At 44.9% G+C, this 24,312-nt stretch overlaps 1 protein-coding gene across 1 annotated transcript in view; it reads left to right on the top strand.

Annotated features, from left to right (window-relative positions):
• LOC134319647 (neuroligin-3-like) overlaps positions 1–23,378 on the top strand; it is a 28,317-nt gene extending 4,939 nt beyond the window's left edge. Inside the window, exons 2-4 of the mRNA XM_063000940.1 lie at positions 412–583; positions 10,825–11,614; positions 22,416–23,378. Coding sequence (XP_062857010.1) covers positions 412–583; positions 10,825–11,614; positions 22,416–23,256 — 1,803 coding nt within the window. The 3' untranslated portion in view covers positions 23,257–23,378. The remainder of the gene's footprint in view (positions 1–411; positions 584–10,824; positions 11,615–22,415) is intronic.
• The last annotated feature ends 934 nt before the right edge of the window (positions 23,379–24,312 follow it).

Here is a 24,312-nt window from a genome sequence, read left to right as displayed (position 1 = left end):
CCACCATGCTGTAGCTCAGTTTCAGGGTGTTAGCAATCTTCTAAATACTAAATACTTACCTAGTCATACCCATCTTCTACCTACCCACCTACACGTGTACAGTTTTATCAGAGCGTCTCTCTGTGTGCTGATTTTGCTTCCAGAGCCGTTAAATAATGATTAATTTTACTGCCAACGTTTGTCTATAGAAGCGGCACGTTAGCGGGTAATCTATAGACGTGGCGGACACAGCCAAACCTGGTTATTATTAACCGTACCCATGATTGTATGACTGACCAGCTTCACTCACTCACTCATTCACTCACTCACGCTCGTAATTAAACACTCCCAGCACGGAGTCTTGCTGCCTCAGAGAGTCTGATTCCTCTGATGTGATGGGAACAGACTTCTGCCAGTGTGCTCTCGTTTTAGTCCTTAGCGTGCCTGAATCTAGTAGCTGCTGCACTGGCCCAGTGTTTACACGGCGCGTCTGTTTGCATTAGCCAAATCATCGTGGCTGCACCGGTCTGTCCGAGACACGTCCAGACCCTGGTCGGTGTGATAACCGGCGCCGCAGATGGACACGGCGTGAGCCGACGCCCCGGTACAGACGATCCTGTTTGCTTCACGCGGTTAAACATTTACCTGAAAACGGCTGAACAAACAAACAGCGGTGTGTGTGTGTGTTTGTGTGTGTGTGTGTGTGTGTGTGTGTATGTGACAGATGCTTTAATCTGGTCTCCCACAGTCGGATATAACTCAAAGGTGCCAAAAAATGATGGACTTTTGTTATAGTTGATATAAATGCACTAATAATAACAGTTTTATTTTATTATTAATAGTTTCTTATTTAATTCAACTCATTTTATGAGTTGTAGGCAGTTGTAGCCTAGCGGTTAAGAAAGGTCACTGGTTCAAGCCCCACCACTGCCACTACTGTTGGTGGAAAGAAAACATGGCTGGGCCTTGATGTCGATCTTCCGCTTCATCCCAGAGCTGTTCAGTGAGGCTGAGGTCAGGGATCTGTGCAGGACGTTGGAGTTTCTTGGTTTGTGTGTTGAGCTTTTGCTCATGCTGAAACCGGAAAGGACCTTCCCTAAAATACTTTTGTTTTGTATAATTGATTTAGTACACCTGTTAGCAGCTGTGATGGCTTGAACACGTAAATTTAAAGACTACACGGGGTGTCAAAACACTTTTTTAATATGTACTATTGAATAGCATCTGAATATTTTTTCTTCACCATTATTTAAATATATTTTTGTGGAATGAATAAATAAATAAATAGATAAACAAATAATTGAATAAATAAATAGATAAATAAATAAATAAATGAATAAATAAATAAATGATTGAATAAATAAAGAGATAAATAAATAAATGAACAAATAAATAAATAGATAAATAAATAAATGAATAAATAATTAAATAATTGAATAAATAAATAGATAGATGAATAAATAATTGAATAAATAAATATAAATAAATAGATGAATAAATAATTGAATAAATAAATAGATAAATAAATAAATGAACAAATGAATAAATAAATAAATAGATAAATAAATGGATAAATAGATAAATAAATAAATAAATAAATAATTGAATAAATAGATAAATAAATAAATGAAAAAATAAATAAATGAATAAATAAATAGATAAATAAATAGATAGATAATTAAATAAATAAATAGATAGATAAATGAATAAGTAAATCAATTAATAAATAGATAGATAAATAGATAAATAAATGTTCCACATTACTGCCACCCTGCACATGATAAGCCTCTTGTTTGTTATTATCGTTTGATGTGATCTAGCCTGAAGCTCCGCCGATATAAAACTCATAGACGCGTTTAATCTCCTCATTGGTTATTAAACGCCGGTTGACTACTGTCGGTCGTGAATAATTAAAGCTCGGCGAGTTTAGCATTCCTAGCATGGGTGAATGCAGTCGCTGCCGTTTTAGCTCGGTGTTTACACGCCGCGTCTGTTTGCGTTAGCGAGAGCGTACGGCGCGTGCTGTATGAGCTCAGATGGGCACGTGTTTACTTACACAGCGACACGCCGCCGTCACGTCAGCGACGGATTTCAGATGGTGCCTGGATCATGTGTTGTGTGTTGTGGCTGTAGTGAAAGGTTTGATTTCATGCTGTAGTAGAATCTGAATATTAGTTTTATGCTGCTTGTGCATTAAATCCCCATAGTCACGTTGTTTTTTGAGCGAGCGCGGCTGGAGTGGAAAGTACAGAGACGAGCAACACGTTTTTCTTAAGTCGTTGTAAGATGTTGTAAGCAAAATAAGAAACAACAGTTACCACAGAACAGTTGGTTCTAACGGCTTACACCCGAGCTTTAGATCAGGGGTGCTCATACTTTCGTGGCTTGAGATCTGCTACTTCAGTCAAAAGGTTGATTATCAGCTCCACTTACCATATAGAAGCACTTTGTAGTTCTACAATTACTGACTGTAGTCCATCTGTTACTCTGCATGCTTTGTTACCCCCTTTCACCCTGTTCTTCAATGGTCAGGACCCCCACAGAGCAGGTATTATTTAGGTGGTGGATGATTCTCAGCACTGCAGTGACACTGACATGGTGGTGGTGTGTTAGTGTGTGTTGTGCTGGTATGAGTGGATCAGACACAGCAGCGCTGCTGGAGTTTTTAAATACCGTGTCCACTCACTGTCCACTCTATTAGACACTCTTACCTAGTCGGTCCACCTTGTAGATGTAAAGTCAGAGACGATCGCTCATCTATTGCTGCTGTTTGAGTCGGTCATCTTCTAGACCTTCATCAGTGGTCACAGGACGCTGCCCACGGGTCGCTGTTGGGTGGATGTTTTTGGTTGGTGGACGATTCTCAGTCCAGCAGTGACAGTGAGGTGTTTAAAAATCCACTCATACCAGCACAACACACACTAACACACACTAACACACCACCACCATGAGAGAGGGGGCTAACAAAGCATGCAGAGAAACAGATGGACTACAGTCAGTAATTGTAGAACTACAAAGTGCTTCTATATGGTAAGTGGAGCTGATAAAATGGACAGTGAGAACAAATAAATTTCCATAACATGGGTTAAAGATTCATGTCAAATTCCCTCACAGAATCACATCCTTCATCACAGCAGCTAGAGGAGCTAATTTAGCGTGTTAGCTCGCTACATTTAATGGTCACCCAAGAGTTTCGAGTCCATTGAGAGTCTCTAGCCTCTGCTGTGATGATTTTCCTCACTGATTTTCCTCACCATGTCTTTACCTGAATCACAGATAGATCATGTGCATTTGTTTATACTTCAGATCCTTCCTGACGTTAATTAGCTTAGCTTTCCTTACGACGCTTTTCGTGCTTCTTGCTACGTGCTCACGTTCTCAGAAGCTTTTTCAGTGGCCTCGCTATGCCCGGTTTACTCAGAGATGCTAAAAATAGATGCTGTTTTTACACAACTTTAGCTTTCTCAGTAGTAGCAGTTTATTAGCGTGTGCTGAATCATCCGCCTCTGTCATGCTAACGCAGGGAATCATACGTACTCCAGTGAGGAGACACTTCACCGCGTGTTGAAGCTAATCAGATTAGCCAAGAGGCTTACGCAGGCGGCGTGGAGATAAACACTGATAACCCAATAATAATTTATTATTCCTCTCAACTCCCAGGAGCCGCAGCTTGCTGCTATGATGATGCGCTGGTGTGTAGGGTTGGGCGTGGCTGACTCTGGAATGTTGTTGTTATTATTGTAATGATACAGTAATAGGACCTACGTGGACGAACGTGCCACCTTGTGCCCGTCGTTCCAGGTTTGAGAAGCTCGTTTGTTCGTGGCATGGTGGTAAAATCCTGTCCTACACCTGAGATTGGTCTGGATCTGAACGTCTGTGATAGCTTCTCTCTCTGATTGAGATTAATTTCTCCTCACTGAGATTTTCTAATTGAAATCAGAGAAGTTAGAACGTAATAAATCAAGCGATTTGGAGCTGCACCTTGACTCTAATTTGCTAAATTTGCAGGCAAATGGCGAATGCTGTGTTGCTTACGGACGGGTAGACGAGACGCGTTCAGACGTCTGATCTGGGTGAGACGTGACCCGGCTAACTACGTCTGACACTGCGTTTTATTGTTTATAACGTGGTACGTTGGTATGATTTTTCTGGATGGATTATTGGATGGATGGATGGATGGATGGATTGATTAGTGGATGGATGGATGGATTGATTAGTGGATGGATGGATGGATTGATTAGTGGATGGATGGATGGATTGATTAGTGGATGGATGGATGGATGGATGGATTGATTAGTGGATGGATGGATGGATTGATTAGTGGATGGATGGATGGATGGATGGATTGATTAGTGGATGGATTGATTAGTGGATGGATGGATGGATGGATTGATTAGTGGATGGATGGATGGATTAATTAGTGGATGGATGGATGGATTGATGGATGGATGGATTGATGGATGGATGGATTGATTGATTAGTGGATGGATGGATGGATGGATTGATGGATGGATGGATTGATTATTGGATGGATGGATGGATTGATTAGTGGATGGATGGATGGATTGATTATTGGATGGATGGATTGATGGATGGATGGATGGATGGATTGATGGATGGATGGATGGATGGATGGATGGATGGATTGATGGATGGATGGATGGATTGATGGATGGATGGATGGATTAGTGGATGGATTGATTATTGGATGGATGGATGGATGGATGGATGGATTGATGGATGGATGGATGGATTAGTGGATGGATTGATTATTGGATGGATGGATGGATGGATGGATTGATTATTGGATAGATGGATGGATTGATTATTGGATAGATGGATGGATGGATGGATGGATTATTGGATGGATGGATGGATGGGTTGATTATACTGGCCCGGATATGGCCAGTCATGTCTGTGTAGACGCCTGGCCAGTTGATAGCGCTGCTGGTATTTATTTCCCTAGTAGACATAATAAATCATGTCTGTCTAGACGCCCAGTTGGCCGATAGCACAGCAAATGCACTGGGCATCAATCCATTGCTAGGCTTCTGCAATTCCCCCCTTGGATATGGCCAATTATGTCTGTGTAGACGTCTGGTCAGTTGATAGCACCGCTGGCATTCATTTCCCTAGTAGACATAACCAATCATGTCTGTGTGGACACCTGGCGGGTCGATAGCACCATGGTAATGGATTACAGTAATACACCTCTCCGCCACCTGAATGCTTTACAGTAATAGTAAATAATTTAAAATATTATCAAACATCAGCAACATGGATTCTTCCACTGGTCACTGATTGTAAGGAGTTTAACATGTTCTCCATGTGTGTATGTTTTTGGTAATGACTCCAAGAACACTTACCGGCTAGACTGGCTAATCTAAACCACTCCAGCATTCAGTGAGGACATAAGTAAACGCCCGTCATGCTAATTTAATCCAGTGAAGCGTATTTTCAGTGTCCTGTCCCTTTAAGAGCGGTCAGTAATTATGTCCACGCAGTAATCAGTGCAGCGCCGCATCTACCACATGCAACGGCGCAAGGTCACCGCTTTCTACCCGCGCTGAATTATTTCTGTCCTCGCCCAATCAGAGCATCTGCTGTACGGACGTTTAACTCCGAGCGGACGAGGTCGAGCGAGCCCGGCAAAACAGCGGCGTTTCAGCCCAAGCGTATGAGTGATTACCTCCCGGTTCCTGTCATAACTCAACGTGACCTCAATCTGCCAGCGGCGCGGCGGGCTGATGGATAGGCCCGCGGGGTTCGGGCGCTCGGCGTCGTGTCAGGCGGAGTTTGATAGTCTCTCTATCTGTTGCTTTTACAATGCAAACAAATTTGATAGCAGATAATAAACATCCAGGTCATCGACACACTAACAGCAGGGAGGCACGAACGGAGTCTCTGTCAGTGCCACCGTGGCGCTACAGCGAAGTGGGCACCTCGGCTGGCCCAGAGACTGCTTGCATGTAGGAATGAAAATAGAAGCCAAGTGCAAATGCTGGGCTTAAAAAAAGGTGAATAAAAAGGCGTCCAATTTAAAAGCAACAAATGAAATACACAAGAACTTTCGCAGCCCGGGACGGAGAACGTGGACGGAACAGGGGCGGCGCAGAACTGAGAACTGGCTGTCCGGCTGTCTGCAACTAGATGGGAAACCTTTAGAACCTGCCGGTTCCGGAAATGCATGAGTTGCACCCCAACTGCTGGGATCTGCACCAGAAAAGGGACTAAACGCCTCCTCAGGGGCAATTTGCTTTTCCAGGGTGGTTCCATCATGAGGCCCGAACACAGAATGATGGCATCACCTTGCAGCCCAGCATCACAGAGTCAGAGAAATGCAAGTGTGCCAACAAAGGAGCTGGCAAGTCTGAGAGGATAAAACTGTAATATATAGAAAAACATCCACCTGAAGTGGAAGAAACATCGATATTCTGCGCCTCCGTGCTCCCTCTGCCAGCCAAAAATGACAACGCAGAAGGACACGACACCGTCACAGTTTTTTTTTGTATCTTCAATTCATCTAACACGGGGAGAACATGCCAACTCCTCATGTAAAGGACCCAGACTGCTTCTCCTGGGAATCGAACCCATGACTTTCTCACTGTGTATGATAGAACAGAGCAGAGGCTGCTACAGGCACATTACAGAATGAGATGTCCTACTAGATTATGGTCAGGCGTCCGTATACTTTCGACCAAATTACGTCGTTTCACTCCAGACGCTCTACATATTAGCGAAAAGCTAATCCTAGAATGCGCGACGACTCCGTGAGCCGGGTTCAGATCTATAGGAGCGGCGGGTATTTGCCGGTGATTTGTACGTGCCACGCGGCGGTGAGGTGACCCTCGCCTGCGATAATTACTCCCATCAATCAGTGAGTCACTGAGCCGCTTGGACGCTCGGACGGACGGACGTGCCTCCTCGGGGGCGCGCGGGGCCGGTGTTATTGTTAGTAAGACTCTGGTGGTTGTTATAGCAAGACGTGGTGCAGAGGGTGTGTTTGTTTCCAGTCCATCACTGACACACACATACACACAGTTTGGACTGCATGTCTCTGGACTCTGGACACAGGGAGAACATGCAAACTCCACACAGAAAGGACCCTGGACGGAGCGCCAATCCATCACAGGGTTTCGGCCATCCCCACCCCTCTGAGACACAGCTGTTCGTGTCTGTGTAGACGCCTGGCAGGTCAATAGCAACACGTTTTCTCTCAGGCTAAAGTGACGGGTCATTTTCCTTCCTCCTGACCATGGCAAAGAGACCACTGTTCCATCCAGGCCATTAGCACCACAGGGGAGGGAAGTGTGCATGTTTAATTTACAGCAGACAAATCGGCCACTGGTCTGCTGGGTGGGAAAATACAGGACTAAAAAGTGGGCGTGGTCTTGGACGCTGTGTGAGGACCCTGGTTTGTAGCCTATGGCGCCTGTACGGAAGTGGGGGAACGTGGAGATCAGCGAGTGACTCTCCATGCGGGAGACCGACCTCACATGCAGTTACGCATGGGTCGGAGGGAGCGTGTGTCGGGTAAATATACCCACCTCGGACGCGATCAGGGTCTTCAGTAGCAGAAGACTAACTGGCTATGACTAAATTAGGAGACAAAGGGAGAATAGTAAAAAATGAGGGCGGGGACCGCTGTGTGCACCCCAAGGTTGGCATTTTTCATTTCACACGCATTACGCTAATGCTAATGGAGAGTGGGACGTTACGGTACCCTTGACATCTGTTTGGCTCGTGGGGGGGGAGTTCGTCCTCTGTCCCGCCCTGAGTCTCGGTTATGGAGCCGCTCCAAGAACCAAAGTGTCCCGGAACGTTCACGTACTCACACAAGTGTAATCTCATGTCTTATACACACACACACACACACACACACACACATGGCGTTTCGGGGCTGTATTGTACCCTGTGTGTTAGTTCAGGGGGGGTGTAGTTCCATGACTAACACACGCCCCCTCTGACACGTGTGCAGTAGCCAACCGCTTCTTTTCACCTGCATGATGCGGGTTCATACGGAGATCCGTATCACACACAGAGAGTCACGCACTGATTTCCACTATCCCCCGTCTCTGTGCAGCGGCATCGATCAGCCAGCAGAGGTCGTAACTGCAGCAGTCATGAGGAATCCCTACGGCACTCCCGTCCAGCCGTAGCTATAGATACACATTCACATCTAGGAACTTTTACTAGGAACTAGGAACTTTTACTAAAAACTAGAAACTTTTACTAGGAACTAGGAACATTTACTAGGAACTTTTAATAGGAACTAGGAACTTCTACTAGGAACTTTTACTAGGAACTCAGAACTTTTACTAGGAACTAGGACAAAGGATCTTTTACTTGGAACTTTTAATAGGAGCTAGAAACTTTTACCAGGAACTAGGAACTTTTACTAGAAACTAGGAACTTCTACCAGGAACTAGGAACTTCTACTAGGAACTAGGAACCTCTACTAGGAACTTTTACTAGGAACCTCTACTAGGAACTTCTAGGAACTAGAAACTTTTACTAAGAACTTTTACTAGGAACTAGGAACCTCTACTAGGAACTAGGAACTTTTATTAGGAACTTCTACTAGAAACTAGGAACTTCTACTAGAAGCTTTTACTAGGAACCTTTACTACAAACTTTTACAAGAACTTTTACTAGGAACTAAGAACTTTTACCAGGAACTAGGAACTTTTACTAGGAACTAGGAACTTTTACTAGGAACTAGGACATAGGATCTTTTACTTGAAACTTTTAATAGAAACTAGGAACTTCTACTAGGAACTAGGCACTTTTACTAGGAACTAGGACATAGGATCTTTTACTCGAAACTTTTAATAGAAACCAGGAACTTCTACTAGGAACTAAGAACTTTTACCAGGAACTAGGAACTTTTACACATGTACAGTACAATGAAATCTTTCCCACGTATCCCAGCTTGTTTGGAAGCGTATTTAGGCGTCGTCACAGCGGATCTGGTCGTCATACCCGACCTGGCACAGTTTTACACCTGATGCCCTTCATGCCCGTCCTGACGCAGCACTTTTATTTCTATCCAGGCTTGGGACCTGCACTGAGAGCGCACTGACAAGTTCATCTCCCGATGGTTGGGCTGTTTCAGCCATAATTCCTCTTCTCAGACGTTAGCCAATCACCTCGCCTAACAGGATGATAGCACAGCTGAGATTCGAACCCTTAGGTGCCCAGAATAGTCATTAATATTAAATATATAAATATTAACATTTGGTTTAAAGCATTATTGTATTCAGATTCAGCTTTCTGTGACGTTATTAATAAATAATAAATCAACCCCCCATAAGCCGACGCCCAAACCTGAGCGAGCTGGCGTCTGTTTGCTTTCTCCACCTGTACAAAGTTATTTCGGTGCAAATTAGCCGCTCTAAGTGGTGGGCAAACGTTTTGAGTGTGCACCGGGGCGGCGTGGCACGCCGGGGCTCCGGATCAATTGTGCAATCAGGTGGGAGATTGCTTCATGCCGGCCGAGCCGGTAACCCTTTACGAGACCAGAATTAAAAAACTGAACCCCCTGTGGCTGCTGTTCTGGGTCAGAGGTGCATGCAGGTACAGTACGAATGCTTCGTTTCTGATGTGTACCGCGGTATTTACAGGCTCCCGCTCGGTCCTATGGAGTGTGTATGGCGTCAGATTAGCGAGCCGAGTGATTATGACTAGTGAGCGATTGTGCTAGTAGTTCTGAGCAGCTATAAAAGAGGAACTGAGGAACGACCCCCCATCAGAGGAGCTCAAACACGTCATACTGATGTGGTTCAGGTCCTACACACAGAGCTGAGAACTTCTACCAGGAACTAGGATTTTTTTTACTATGAACCAGGAACTTCTACTAGGAACTAGGAAATTTTACTAGAAACTAGGAACTTTTACCAGGAACTAGGAACTTCTACTAGGAACTAGGAACTTCTACTAGGATCTAGGTTTTTTACTAGGAACTAGGAACTTCTACTAGGAACTAGGATTTTTTACTAGGAACTAGAAACTTCTACTAGGATCTAGGTTTTTTTACTAGGAACTAGGAACTTCTACTAGGAACTAGGAACTTTTACAAGAACTAGGAACTTCTACTGGGAACTAGGAACTTCTACTAGGAACTAGGTACTTTTACCAGGAATTTTTACCAAGAACTAGGAACTTCTACTAGGAACCTTTACTAGGAACTAGGATTTTGTACTGGAACTAGGAAATTTTACTAAGAACTAGGAACTTCTACTAGGATCTATGATTTTTTACTAGGAACTAGGAACTTTTACTAGAAACTAGAAAGTTTTACTAGGAACGTTTACCAGGAACTTTTACCAAGAACTAGGAACTTCTACTAGAAACCTTTACTAGGAACTAGGATTTTGTACTGGAACTAGGATTTTTTACTAGGAACTGGGAACTTTTAAACTTCTACTAGGAACTAGAAACTTCTACCAGGAACTAGGAACTTCTACTAGGAACTAGAAACTTCTACCAGGAACTAGGAACTTCTACTAGGAACTAGAAACTTCTACTAGGAACTTTAACTAGGAACGTCTACTAGGAACCTTTACTAGGAACTAGGAACTTCTACTAGGAACTAGGATTTTTTACCAAGAACTAGGAACTTTTACCAGGAACTCTGAACCTTTAGGTTTAGCCCAAGAGTTTGTGCCCTGCTATAGATTGGTGCCCTTCAATAGATTGGTGCCCTCTCACTGGAATAAAATGAATGCAATTCCACATTCTGGGTGGTGCTGGACCCCTCATGACCCTGACCAGGATGAAGCCTTAAAACTGATAATTGAATAGAACATGATTAACATTAACGCTGTTCTTTGATGTTTGCAGGTCTTTTCCACCGCGCCATCATCCAGAGCGGCTCGGCGCTGTCCAGCTGGGCAGTCAACTACCAGCCGGTGAAGTACACGCGCCTGCTGGCGGAGAAGGTCGGGTGCAACGTGCTGGACACCATGGACATGGTGCACTGCCTGCGCAAGAAGAACGCCCGCGAGCTGGTGGAGCAGGACATACAGCCGGCGCGCTACCACGTGGCGTTCGGCCCCGTCATCGACGGCGACGTGATCCCGGACGACCCCGAGATCCTGATGGAGCAGGGCGAGTTCCTGAACTACGACATCATGCTGGGCGTGAACCAGGGCGAGGGTCTGCGCTTCGTGGAGAACGTGGTGGACTCAGAGGACGGCGTCTCGGGCACCGATTTCGATTTTTCCGTGTCGGACTTCGTGGACAGTCTGTACGGGTACCCGGAGGGCAAAGACACGCTGAGGGAGACCATCAAGTTCATGTACACGGACTGGGCGGACCGGGACAATCCAGAGACCCGCCGCAAGACCCTGGTGGCCTTGTTTACCGACCACCAGTGGGTGGAGCCGTCGGTGGTGACGGCCGACCTGCACGCCCGCTACGGGTCGCCCACCTATTTCTACGCCTTCTACCACCACTGCCAGAGCCTGATGAAGCCGCCGTGGTCGGACTCGGCGCACGGTGACGAGGTGCCCTACGTCTTCGGCATTCCCATGATCGGACCGACTGACCTGTTCCCGTGCAACTTCTCCAAGAACGACGTCATGCTGAGCGCCGTGGTCATGACCTACTGGACTAACTTCGCCAAGACCGGGTGAGTGCCGGAAACAGACGTTACAGACGATCACATGACCACAATTATTGAGCTTTGGAATTTGTACTTTGTTTAACTTTTAGCGTCACAGACCCCGCCCACTTTGTGTGGCTTATGTTCACTCTGCTTCCTGTTTCTGGAAATCACAGCTATAATTGGAAATTCCAGTCTGAGTGTAGGGTTGCAGTATCATGCCCACCTGCCATGCCACTAGAACTTTTACCAGAAACTAAAAACTTTTACTAGGAACTAGGAACTTCTACTAGGAATGTTTACTAGGGACTTCTGCTAGGAATGTTTACTAGGAACTTTTACTAGAAAAAATGAACTTTTACCAGAAACTAGGAACTTTTACTAGGAACTAGGAGCCTTTACCAGGAACTAGGAACTTCTACTATGAACTTTTACTGGTAACTAGAAACTTCTACTAGGAACTAGGAACTTTTACCAGGAACTAGCAACATTTACTAGGAATTAGGAACTTCTACTAGGAACTTTTTCTAGGAATTAGGAATTTTTACTAGGAACCTTTACCAGGAACTAGGAACTTTTACTGGGAACTAGAAACTTCTACTAGTAACTTTTACTAGGAATTAGGAAATTCTACTACTAGGAACTAGGAAAGTTTTACTATAAACTAGGAACTTTTACCAGGAACTAGGAATGTTTACTAGGAACTTTTACTAGGAACTAGGAACATTCACCAGGAACTAGGAACTTTTACTAGGAACTAGGAACTTTTACTAGGAACTTTTACCACGAACTAGGAACATTTACTAGGAACTAGGAACTTCTACTAGGAACAAGGGACTTTTACTAGGAACTAGAAACTTTTACCAGGAACTAGGAATGTTTACTAGGAACCTTTACTAGGAACTAGGAACATTCACCAGGAACTAGGAACTTTTACTAGGAACTAGGAACATTCACCAGGAACTAGGAACTTTTACTAGGAACTAGGAACTTCTACTAGGAACTTTTACCAGGAACTAGGAACATTTACTAGGAACTAGGAACTTCTACTAGGAACAAGGGACTTTTACTAGGAACTTTAACCAGGAACTAGGCACTGATGTCTAATTTGACCACATTTTTCAGTAACAAGTAATCTAACGCGTTACTATTTCCAATCCAGTAATCAGATTAAAGTTACTTATCCAAGTTACTGTGCGTTACTATTTTTGCGTCTCGGGGAGTGACGTCTGGCCTATGCGACAATTAAGTCACGAGCTGCGTCCGGAATCGCATACTTACAGAGTATTCACTAGATTGGAGGAAGTATGCACTACTCGGCCGGTTAAGAAGTACATACTTTCAGTGCAGTATGCACACAACACCGCTACGTACTACACGTGGGGACGTGATGACGTAATATCACCATAGTTACAGACTCATTACAAACCCCACTCGCCAAAATTTTGGATATTTATCGTCTTTTTGTTATTTATTTGTCTCTAAAAATTTTATTTTATTTATCTTACTTACACTTGTGAACAGAGGACTTAGTTTTCCGCGTCTTTCTTGTTTCTTATTCCGCTTCAATCGCCTACGCAGCTCCAGTTGCATTACGGCAGCTGCTGAATGTAACTAATAAAGTAACTTGTAATCTAACTAAGTTACTTTTAAAATCAAGTAATCAATAAAGTAACTAAGTTACTTTTTAAAGGTAACTATGCCATCACTGGAACTAGGAACTTTTACCAGGAACTAAGAACGTTTACTAGGAACAAGGGACTTTTATTAGGAACTAGGAACTTCTACTAGGAATATTTACTAGAAAATAAGTACTTTTACTAGGAACCTTTACTAGGAACTAGGTACTTTTACTAGGAACGTTCCTAGGTGGGTAAGTAAATAGGTGGTGCTCTGCATTAGGTTGGTGCCCTCTCCAATTCCACATTGTGGGTGGTGCTGGACCTATCATGACCCTGACCAGCGCTGGTGTTATAGAGCATTTCAACAACTAGCTGAACATGATTGGTGCCCTGTTTCAGTTACAGTTATTAATAATAATAATAATAATAATAATAATGAAATAATAATAATAATAATAATAATAATAATAATAATGAAATAATAATAATAATAATAATAAAATAATAATAATAATAATAAAACAATAATAATAATAATAATAATGAAATAATAATAATAATAAAATAATAATAATAATAATAATAATAATAATAATAATAATAAAATAATAATGACACCCGACTGCGCCTCTCTGAAAGCGTGAGTTCCGGTAGTTCTGGTCCGTTAGTCTTGGTTGATCCTGGTCGGGTTTCTGAATTATTAAGATCCGGGTGAGAAAATGATCCGCAGTAAAAATGTTACGGTGAAAAAGCCAGATCGTATCGATCGTGTTTGTATTTGCTCTCCGCGTCCTCGCCGAGTCTATAGGAACGCGTAGAGCCGAAACAGTAGAAAAGGGGCAGAAAGGGAAGCGTACGACATTCAGGCCCACGCCAGGATCGATGTGCGCCCCTCCCCGCGGTCGATCCGGAGCACCCCGGCTGACTTGACGTTTTTCGTTTCTTTTCGGGCTCGATTGTGTTTAGAGCGCGAGCGTTATGGATCTGTAGGAGTCGAGCTTGTAATCAGCTGCGACAACACGGATCTAATTTGATGAGCGGTGTTGCTGGCGGAACATTGATCGTTCCTCGTGGCTCCGCTCGCCTGTGTGTGTGTGTGTGTGTTGTGTGTGTGTTGCTGTTTTGCTATTAATAATAAAACGACACCGTCTGACATTTACAAATCATTCCTCCGACTGCTGAGAATAAACAGAACGTGAGGTGAGAAATCAGCTGAAGCTGGAACATTAACGACTGAGTAATGGAATCTGTCGGACAGACGAGACGTCTCTCCAAACCCCTCAGTGTGGGAAAAGTCAGACAGTTTGAGGCCGCGTCACATTTTGGATGTTAATTCCAGATTTCGGCTACAAGTGAGACATCCTGAGCGTCGTGTTTTAGGACTGTCCTTTATGGAACACGACGGAGTTCCAAAAACTCTTCAACAAAATAAACGGACATTGAAATATTCCTGAGTGCTTGTTTAACATCTTCTCAAAACCATGGCTGCTCTGTTTAGGATGAACTCCAACCACTTACCATATAGAAGCACTTTGTAGTTCTACAATTACTGACTGTAGTCCATCTGTTTCTCTGCATGCTTTGTTACCCCCCTTTCACCCTGTTCTTCAATGGTCAGGACCCCCACAGAGCAGGTATTATTTGGGTGGTGGATGATTCTCAGCACTGCAGTGACACAGACATGGTGGTGGTGTGTTAGTGTGTGTTGTGCTGGTATGACTGGATCAGACACAGCAGCGCTGCTGGAGTTTTTAAACACCTCAGTGTCACTGCTGGACTGAGACAAGTCCACCAACCAAAAATATCCAGCCAACAGCGCCCCGTGGGCAGCGTCCTGTGACCACTGATGAAGGTCTAGAAGATGACCGACTCAAACAGCAGCAATAGATGAGCGATCGTCTCTGACTTTACATCTACAAGGTGGACCGACTAGGTAGGAGTGTCTAATAGAGTGGACAGTGAGTGGACACGGTATTTAAAAACTCCAGCAGCGCTGCTGTGTCTGATCCACTCACACCAGCACAACACACACTTTCTTCCCTCTAAATTTGATCCAACCCCAACATTCAATTCATGGCTACAGCCCTGGACGTTAGTATGTGCATGAAACACTGTCGGATTATGATGGAGTTGGAGTTGTGTTGATGTTTATTGCATTAAGAGTTTCTTTGTCCCTGAAACAACGAATCATAAATCATGAGGTTCTAGTCCATTAATTTACCCTCCTCCATTACACTTCATTTCATAGTCTGTGTTTATATTCTATATTATATATATTTATTGTTTTATAAGAATATACACTAATGCTACTATTATTATTTTTAGTTTTCTATCTATCTATCTGTCTGTCTGTCTAGCTGTCTGTATCTATCTGTCTGTCTATCTATCTATCTATTATCTATCTGTCTGTCTGTCTGTCTATCTATGTCTATCTATCTATCTATCTATTATCTATCTATATATCTGTCTGTCTATCTTTCTATCTATCTATCTATCTATCTATCTATCTATCTGTTTATCTATCTATCTATCTATCTATCTATCTATCTATCTATCTGTTTATCTATCTGTCCGTCCGTCCGTCCATCCGTCTATTTATCTGTCTGTCTGTCTATCTATATATCTGTCTGTCTATCTATATATCTGTCTATCTATCTATCTGTCTGTCTATCTATCTATCTGTCTATCTATCTGTCTGTCTATCTTTATTACTTGTATTCTCATTGAGAGTGGTTCTGTAACTCCTCTGTGTTTTGTGGAGTGGTGGTATTTCATCCTGATAGCGACCACTCATCATCACTCATCATCGCTCTTCATCGCTCTTCAGCAGGATGAAGCAAATAATGAAACTGAATGAATAAATGAACACATTTGAAACAAAATCTGGTCCTTTACACTCTTTTATAGAAAAATAGCCACATTTTGGCCTCTTCTGGCCCGAGTTCACATTCAGGTTCACATTTAGCCTGGAGATGTAACCCTCCTCACTCTCGTGTTCCTACAGAGCTGATTCTCATCCCACAGTTTCCATGTCTGGCTGTTTTTATAATATTTTTTGATCGCATCCTCTTTTCTTTTCTTTTCTTTTCTTTAGCCTGCAGGGAAACAACGCCGTGCTGTTCAGGGCCCGAGCGCTCGCTACCAGAAACGCTGTTTCCTCACTGCACTGCACTTATTGTTTGCTTATGCGTTCGTTTTTGGGGTTTTTTTACTCTCTAAATAAATCTTAACCCTTTGGGGCTGGATAATAACTGGGAGCGAACACTCATTTAGACATAGCCGATCATGTTTGTGTAGAGGCCGGGCTGGTCAGTGGAATTTAAAACCTACTGATGTCTCTACAGGGCGGCACGGTGACTCGGTGGGTAGCACTGTCGCCTCACAGCAAGAAAGTCCTGGGTTTGATCCCCAGGCGGGGCGGTCCGGATCCTTTCTGTGTGGAGTTTGCATGTTCTCCCTGTGTCTGTGTGGGTTTCCTCCGGGAGCTCCGGTTTCCTCCCACAGTCTAAAGACGTGCAAGTGAGGTGAACTGGAGACACTGAATTGCCCTATAGGTGAATGGGGGCAGCTGTGGCTTAGTGGTGAAGGTACTGGATTAGTAATCAGAAGGTTGCCGGTTCAAGCCTCACCTCTGCCAGGTTGCAACTGTTGGGCCCTTGAGCAAGGCACTTATCTTAAATAATGTCGCTTTGGAAAAAAGCGTCTGCTACATGCTGAAAATGTAAATGTGTCTGTGTGTCTGCCCTGTGTGTCTGCCCTGTGATGGACTGGCTCCCCGTCCAGGGTGTTACTGTGTGCCTTGCGCCCATTGTATAACAGTATAACCATTTTCAGTACATGGAGGGAGACGTTAGCTGGCATGCTAGCGGTTTGTGCCGCCTGATGCTAACTGTGTTAGCTTAGTGAGCTAAAACTGAGGTGACGTAATCGTAGTGCGTCTAAATAATCTGCCTTATGAGTTCCATGCTCATTAGAATCCTTTCTACTGAGGCAGCTGATCAGGTAGGCAGTAGGCAGCGAGGCAGCTCACTAGGTTTTTAGACAGACCCCGTGTCCAATACCAATATTCATCCATTTATCTTTTGTCTATATACTTTTGAGTTTATTTTATTGCAGTTTGGCAGAATTTCACTGGTTTGTGTGTGTACAGATTCATTCATTAGTCAATCAGTGTGGAAAATGAGACGATGTGTGGTGCGTTCAACTCAGACAGAATTTTCTATCAAAAAACGTTCTCCAGTTCATTGGTGCTTTAAAACTGAATTTGACAATTAATAAATAAAATAAATAAATATAAAAGCCACACCAAAGATGCTGCTGAATCCTAAACCGTGGCTGTTTGGCTCCGAATAAAAAAGAGGAAAAAAAAACCCACTCAGGAACGACAGCTGACCCAGTTACACAAGGCTTTTCCAGGATCTGAGCTAATTACATCCCTCATCGTCTGGCTTTCTCACTCTCGACACCCCGCTTGGTTCCTCTGTGATTTGAAAGAGCTTCTGTGTGGTTTGTGTATCCGCCTTGGTCCTCCTCGTGTTCAACACTTACGGTGTTCGGCGCTCGCAGTCGGCCGCTGACCGCCGATCTGCCGCCGATTCCACTAATTATCTCAGGAGAAAGAAAGGAAGTGGTTTGTAGAACTATCTCGGAGTGTATTGATCTAACCGGAACACGATCAGTGGTCTAGTTCAGGGTATATACACACACTATAGGGCTAAAAGTAGCCAGGTTGTCACTGTTGGACCCTTGAGCAAGACCATTAACCCTCAATTGCTTAGACAGTATACTGTCATAGTCCTGTCAAGTCGCTTTGGATAAAAGCATGTAAATGTGAGGAAATTGCTTGATGTACAGAGAAGAATGGTTATACTGGGTATACTGGAAAACTTTCCCACTGTCCAAAAACATGCAGTCAGGTTAATTGGAGACACTGCATTACCCTATAGGTGAATGTGTATGTGTTTGTGTGTGCCCTGCGATAGACTGGCGCCCCGTCCAGGGTGTTACTGTGTACCTTGCGCCCATTGAGAAGCTGGGATAGGATCCAGCACCCCTCCGTGACCCTGATTGGATAAGCGTTTAAGAAAGTGAGTGAGTGTACGGATAGTTTTGTTTGAGTTTTAAATAAAACTAATTAGAAATAAGAGTGTTTTTTCCTTTTGTTTATAGAAAACGTTTGCAGACTTTCCCCAGACGTCATCATGTTTTTATGTTTGGCTAATGTTGTGATACTTGGCAGTGAATCCAAATCCCAGTGTTACTTGTTTATTATATTTTTATAAGAATTAAAATGCTACGTGGTCGTCAGCGTGGTCCCGGCCACCCCGGCCTCCTCTCCGGCTCCTCGGCTGATAGTGTGTCGTTCCGGGTGGATCCGGCTGTACGATGAGTAATTTTACTCTCACATTTGTCCCCCGAGTACGAATATCATGTCCGGTGTGTCACAGTCGCTCTGTAGCCTGTCATACGAGTCCTGCAATCTGTCTGGAGTCGGACCGCGCTCCCCCCGGGAGTCGCTCGCCGTGAACGGTGACGACCGATGAAATCATGCTCGATTGAACCCGGCTGAAGCGAAGCATCCAAACGCATTTCAGATGCAGATAAAATCTCCTTCTTTAAACTGTGATGAAGTCTTCAAACTGACGAGGATATGAAGAAAACAAGCTATGATCAGCCATAACATTATAACCACCTCCTTGTTTCTACACTCACTGTCCATTTTATCAGCTCCACTTACCATATAGAAGCACTTTGTAGTTCTACAATTACTGATTGTAGTCCATCTGTTTCTCTACATACTTTTACTCTGTTCTTCAATGGTCAGGACCACCACAGGACCACCACAGAGCAGGTATTATTTAGGTGGTGGATCATTCTCAGCACTGCAGTGACACTGACATGGTGGTGGTGTGTTAGTCACATCATCACTGACCCTGACCGCTCTCCCCCGTGTTACCTCACGACCACCCGCTTCCTACAAATCATCTCCAGTCGTGAGAGGATTCATAAAGTTGCCGGTGCTGCGGCTCCATCGACGTGCCGCTCTCGGGCGTCTCGCACCGCGCCCGATCGATGTGACCTCACCCCACCGCCCACCCGTTCCGTCCAGACTTAATTACTGATATTCTGCTACAAAGTCATCACAGCGACAGCTGTCGATATTCATCCGGGGTCATTACAGGACTAATAAGGTGGGTTATTTACGGCCTGACGTCCAGTCGTTCATTCCAGCAGGACAGCAAAGTCACGCCTTGCTCATTTTAAAGACGTAAATACATCAAAGCAAACATTTTATAGTCTGAACGGTCAACTTTTTATTATCTGGTCCCACTGTGGCTTACAAGATGTAACATAAAGCCTCCACAAGGGGGCACACTATCAAGTGCACCTCCTAGTGGCTGGGATTTAAGCCAACCACATTGACACAGACATCCGACCGGCTGATAGCACCTCTGAGATTCGAACCCTGAACCCCCAGATCTCTGTGGATGTTTTCATTTAGCCCATGTCTGTTTGAGCAGCTTGTTTGTTTACATTTCCCCCTACAGTATTCCGATACTGTAGATGTGGGTCTGACTTTCATATGGCTTTAGCGTGTGTGTATGTCATGAGCGGGATGACATGAACCTCCTCAAGTCTCAGTCGATGTTCCGGTTCATTCCAGAGCTGCTGAGTGGAGCTGTGGTCAGGGATCTGTTATACAGGGCTGTAATGCTGCCCTACACCCACCGAGACACTGACCAGGATGACGCTGTTAGTAAAAATTCATCTTGAATTAAAGTCGACTATAAATTTCTGGTGTTTTTTTCTTTTCTTTGTACGTTTATTTACTCTGCACTTTCTAAATAAGCCTCGGGTTGCCAGTACCTGGATAAATGCTCATTTTTCTCTCCCCGGCTTGTAACCACATCTCTGAATATTTTTTTCGAGTGAACAGGCGCCCACAGCGGCCCGGAGAAAGTGAACAGAAGACGCAGGGCCGGCCGGTCGCACCACCGCGCCGTATTTCCTCACAGATGAGCCGTCCTTCAGAACTGATTGGGTGCTTAGCGGGGCTCGCTCCTTGATTCTGTTGATTAAATTCCTAATGCGAGGGTGAAGGAGTGTGTGTGTGTGTGTTTAACGCATGCCTGGGCGCAGCGCTTCATAACCCTGCTTTAACGTCCAGTCCACTTATGACCGGGTACATGACAGCGAGGGGTCAGGCTCGGTCAGGAACGCCACGTCTTAACACACATCCCGAATCAATACTGCAACAGATGGGGAACTGGTGTGGATGATAAAACGGCGCCCCCCGGAGGAGATGAGGTGTCCGTCGAGCTCGCCCCACTTCGGCGTCTTGATTAATTTGGTCAACGTTCTATCAGCGCCGGCTGTCAGTGCCCGCCGCGCCGCTTCACCCGAGCAATTAGCCGAAAGCCGGCGCCGCTGTTGCTTTATCAAAAACAAGCTGTTTGTTAAACGTGCTGATTTATTATTTCGGGTTCACTTTGAAGATTCGACCCAGATTTGACCCCTCTGTTTGATCTGTGGGGGCTTTTTTTGGTTTTGGGAGGGAGGGGGGCAATAATGGGTATAATTCGAACCCAGTACAGTAAAGAGAATAGAGGCGCAGTGTGTACTAAGTACAAATGTTAATAAAACAGACTGACCTCTATGTGATCTTTAGGCTAGAACAACCGCCGGGTATTTGTACGGCTGGACGCTGATGTTGATGTTCCGGTTCATCCCAGAGCTGTTGAGTGGTGCTGAGGTCAGGTCTCCGTGCTGGACACTAGAGATTTTCTTCATGCTGGAACGGGAAAGGACCTTCCCTAAACTGTTGCTGCACATTTGGAAGCATATAACTTCTTTTATATATAACCAGTTAGCAATTGTTTTAGCTGAAACACATAAAATCAATAATTAGTCTAACAAGCTCATATTCAGGTGTCCAAATACTTTTGGCCATATAGTGTACAGTATATTGACACCAGCTGACCAGTTAGGCATATACTGGCAGCCCAGTTGACCCTTGGATCAATAAAGCATGAGGAAATGATCTCGCCACACAAGTGTACTGAGTGAGTGTGTCTGTGTGTGGCATACACCAAGAGAACGGTACCAGCATAAATGCTTGACCACTACAGTTAGGGGGACATTTGATGACTTGTCAGCTACACTTAGCATACAGATGTGGGTATGTGGGTATACAATTACTGATATCTGTTGCTCTGTACAATCTGTCACCGCTCTGTGCAGTGTGTGCTGTACTGATTTGTTAGTATCAGGTGCAGGAGTGTTGTTGGGATTTTTGAAACACTGTTGCCTCTTTATTTGGAACACCTACACTGTATCCCAAATAACATCATGGTGCATTATGGGTATGAGGGGGGTACTTCTAATTGTTCAGAGCAACAGATGGATAACAGTCAGTATTTGTATATCTAAGGTAGGTTTAGCTTAATAAAATGTATAATGAATGTAAGGTAAGGGCAGCACGGTGGTGCAGTGGGTAGTACTGTCGCCTCACAGCAAGAAGGTCCTGGGTTCGATTCCTCAGCCCAGCAACCAAGGTCCTTTCTGTGTGGAGTTGGCATGTTCTCCTTGTGTCCGTGTGGGTTTCCTCCGGGTGCTCCGGTTTCCTTCCACAGTCCAGGTTAACTGAAGCTACTAGGAACTGACCTGAGTGCGAGGCTTTTATCTTATTGAAGCAACTTACAGTCAGGGTTAAGGGCCTTGCTCAAGGGCCCAACAGTGGCAGCCTGGCAGTGGTGGGGTTTGAACCAGCACCCTTCTGCTTACTAGTCCAGTACCTTAACCACTAGGCTACAACTGCCCTATCATTTACATTTAAGTCATTTAGCGGATGCTTTTATCCAAAGCATTAAGGGCCTTGCATAAGGGCCCAACAGTGGCAGCCTGGGAGTGGTGGGTTTTGAACCAGCGACCTTTTGATTACTAGTCCAGTACCTTAACCACTAGGCTACAACTGCCCATTTGTGGCATTTAGAGGACGCTTTTACCCTAGTGACTTACAGTAATGACTGAATACAGTTTAAGCAATTGAGGGTAAAGGGCTCAGGGGTCCAACAGTGGCAACTCTTCTGATTACTAGTGCAGCTACCACTGCCCCTGTGGTGAAACAGATGATGAATGAATGAATGAATGAATGAATGTAGGTATCAGATTGGTGTTGCTAATAAAATGCTCGTTTCTGTGTGCAGAGACCCGAACAAGCCGGTGCCGCAGGACACCAAATTCATTCACACCAAAGCCAACCGCTTCGAGGAGGTGGCCTGGTCCAAGTACAACCCGCAGGATCAGCTGTACCTGCACATCGGGCTGAAGCCGCGGGTCCGCGACCACTACCGCGCCACCAAGGTGGCGTTCTGGAAGCACCTGGTGCCGCACCTGTACAACCTGCACGACATGTTCCACTACACCTCCACCACCACCCGCGTGCCGCCCCCGGAGACCACGCAGAACTCGCTGTCCACCAAGCGCCCCAACGGCAAGGCCTGGCCCTTCAACACCAAGCGTCCGCCCATGTCTCCGGCGTACAACAGCGAGAGCGGGACGGAGCGGCGCAACGGCGCCGACGACGAGGACCCGGGGCCGCTCCTGGTGGAGAACGCTCGCGACTACTCCACCGAGCTGAGCGTCACCATCGCCGTGGGCGCGTCCCTGCTCTTCCTCAACGTGCTGGCCTTCGCCGCGCTGTACTACCGCAAGGACAAGCGCCGACAGGACCAGCACCCGCAGGGCAGCCCGCCTCGCGCCAACTCCAGCGCCAACGGGGGCAACGTGGAGGACGAGATCGCCTCGCTGCAGGTCAACCAGTGCGACGCCACGTCGATCGGGGAGGCGCTGCCGCTCACCGCGCTCCCGGATTACTCGCTCACGCTGCGCCGCTCGCCCGACGACATCCCGCTCATGACGCCCAACACCATCACCATGATCCCTAACTCGCTGGTGCCCATGCCCAACCTGCACCCGTACAACACCTTCACCGCCGGGTTCAGCACCACCGGCCTCGCCCACTCACACTCCACCACACGCGTATAGCTTTACGGGCGGAGTTTTCTACGGTTACCACGGTTACAGGGGACTTTGAATTCGATGGGAATTTCGCAGAGGCGTGACGGACTCCACGTTCCAGCGGCGGGACGAGCGCCGGATATTTTTTTCTAACAGTCATTTTAAAAACCGTGACGAACACCTTTTTAAAACGTTCTCAGCAACACTTTTTTTGGAATAACAAATGAAAACTAAAAAAGGAAGTGCTTTTTATTTCCCATCAGTCTCTCGTGGGAGGAAACGGCGGCCTGTCGTAGTACGTGTTGTTTTTATTTTATTTTCTCATCGATGCCTTACTGGTTTTGTTTGTGTTCTGGTTCGAGGGCGAGTGGAACATATTTGATTTGTTTTTTTTTGGGGGGGGGGGGGGGGGGGGGTAGAGACGTTTTCACGATGGATGGATGATGGGGATGTAATGAAGCAATCCAGACCAGCGTTTTGCATTGCGTTTCCTTCTGAGTTGCGTTTCCTTCTGCGTGGTTATTGGTTTGTTGGTTTGTTTGATGATGAGTTGTTGAACACAGACTCTGATACAGACTCACAATCAGACTTTACTGTGATCGTTTTTGCTAAGAAAAAAATGCATCGTTTTAAAGGCAATTAACTATAAGCTAATGAATCTGATCGTCATCAAATGCACGTTCACACACTCGCAGTGTGTGTGTGTGTGTGTGTGTGTGTGTGTGTGTTTAGTCTGTTTAGCCATTTTTGCTTTTATTCAGACATTTTTCCAAAAATCATTTTACTTTAATCAGGTCAAAAATGGTCAAATAAAATAATAAATTTAATAATTAATTAATGGTTGACTGATTGATTGATTGACTGAGTGATTGATTGGTTGATTGATTGATTAATTGACTGACTGGTTGATTGAGTGACTCATTAATTGATTGATAAACTGAGTGATTGACTGAGTGAGTGACTGATTGATCGATTGACTGAGTGACTGATTGATTGAGTGATTCATTGATTGACTGAATGACTGATTGATTAATTGATTGACTGACTGACTGGTTGATTGATTAACTGAGTGACTGGTTGATT

The sequence above is a fragment of the Trichomycterus rosablanca genome, chromosome 8 (genome assembly GCF_030014385.1).
Source record: "Trichomycterus rosablanca isolate fTriRos1 chromosome 8, fTriRos1.hap1, whole genome shotgun sequence".
Taxonomy (NCBI): domain Eukaryota; kingdom Metazoa; phylum Chordata; class Actinopteri; order Siluriformes; family Trichomycteridae; genus Trichomycterus; species Trichomycterus rosablanca.
The sequence above is the reverse complement of the archived record's forward strand: the minus strand, read 5'-3'. Positions and strand labels throughout refer to the sequence as shown.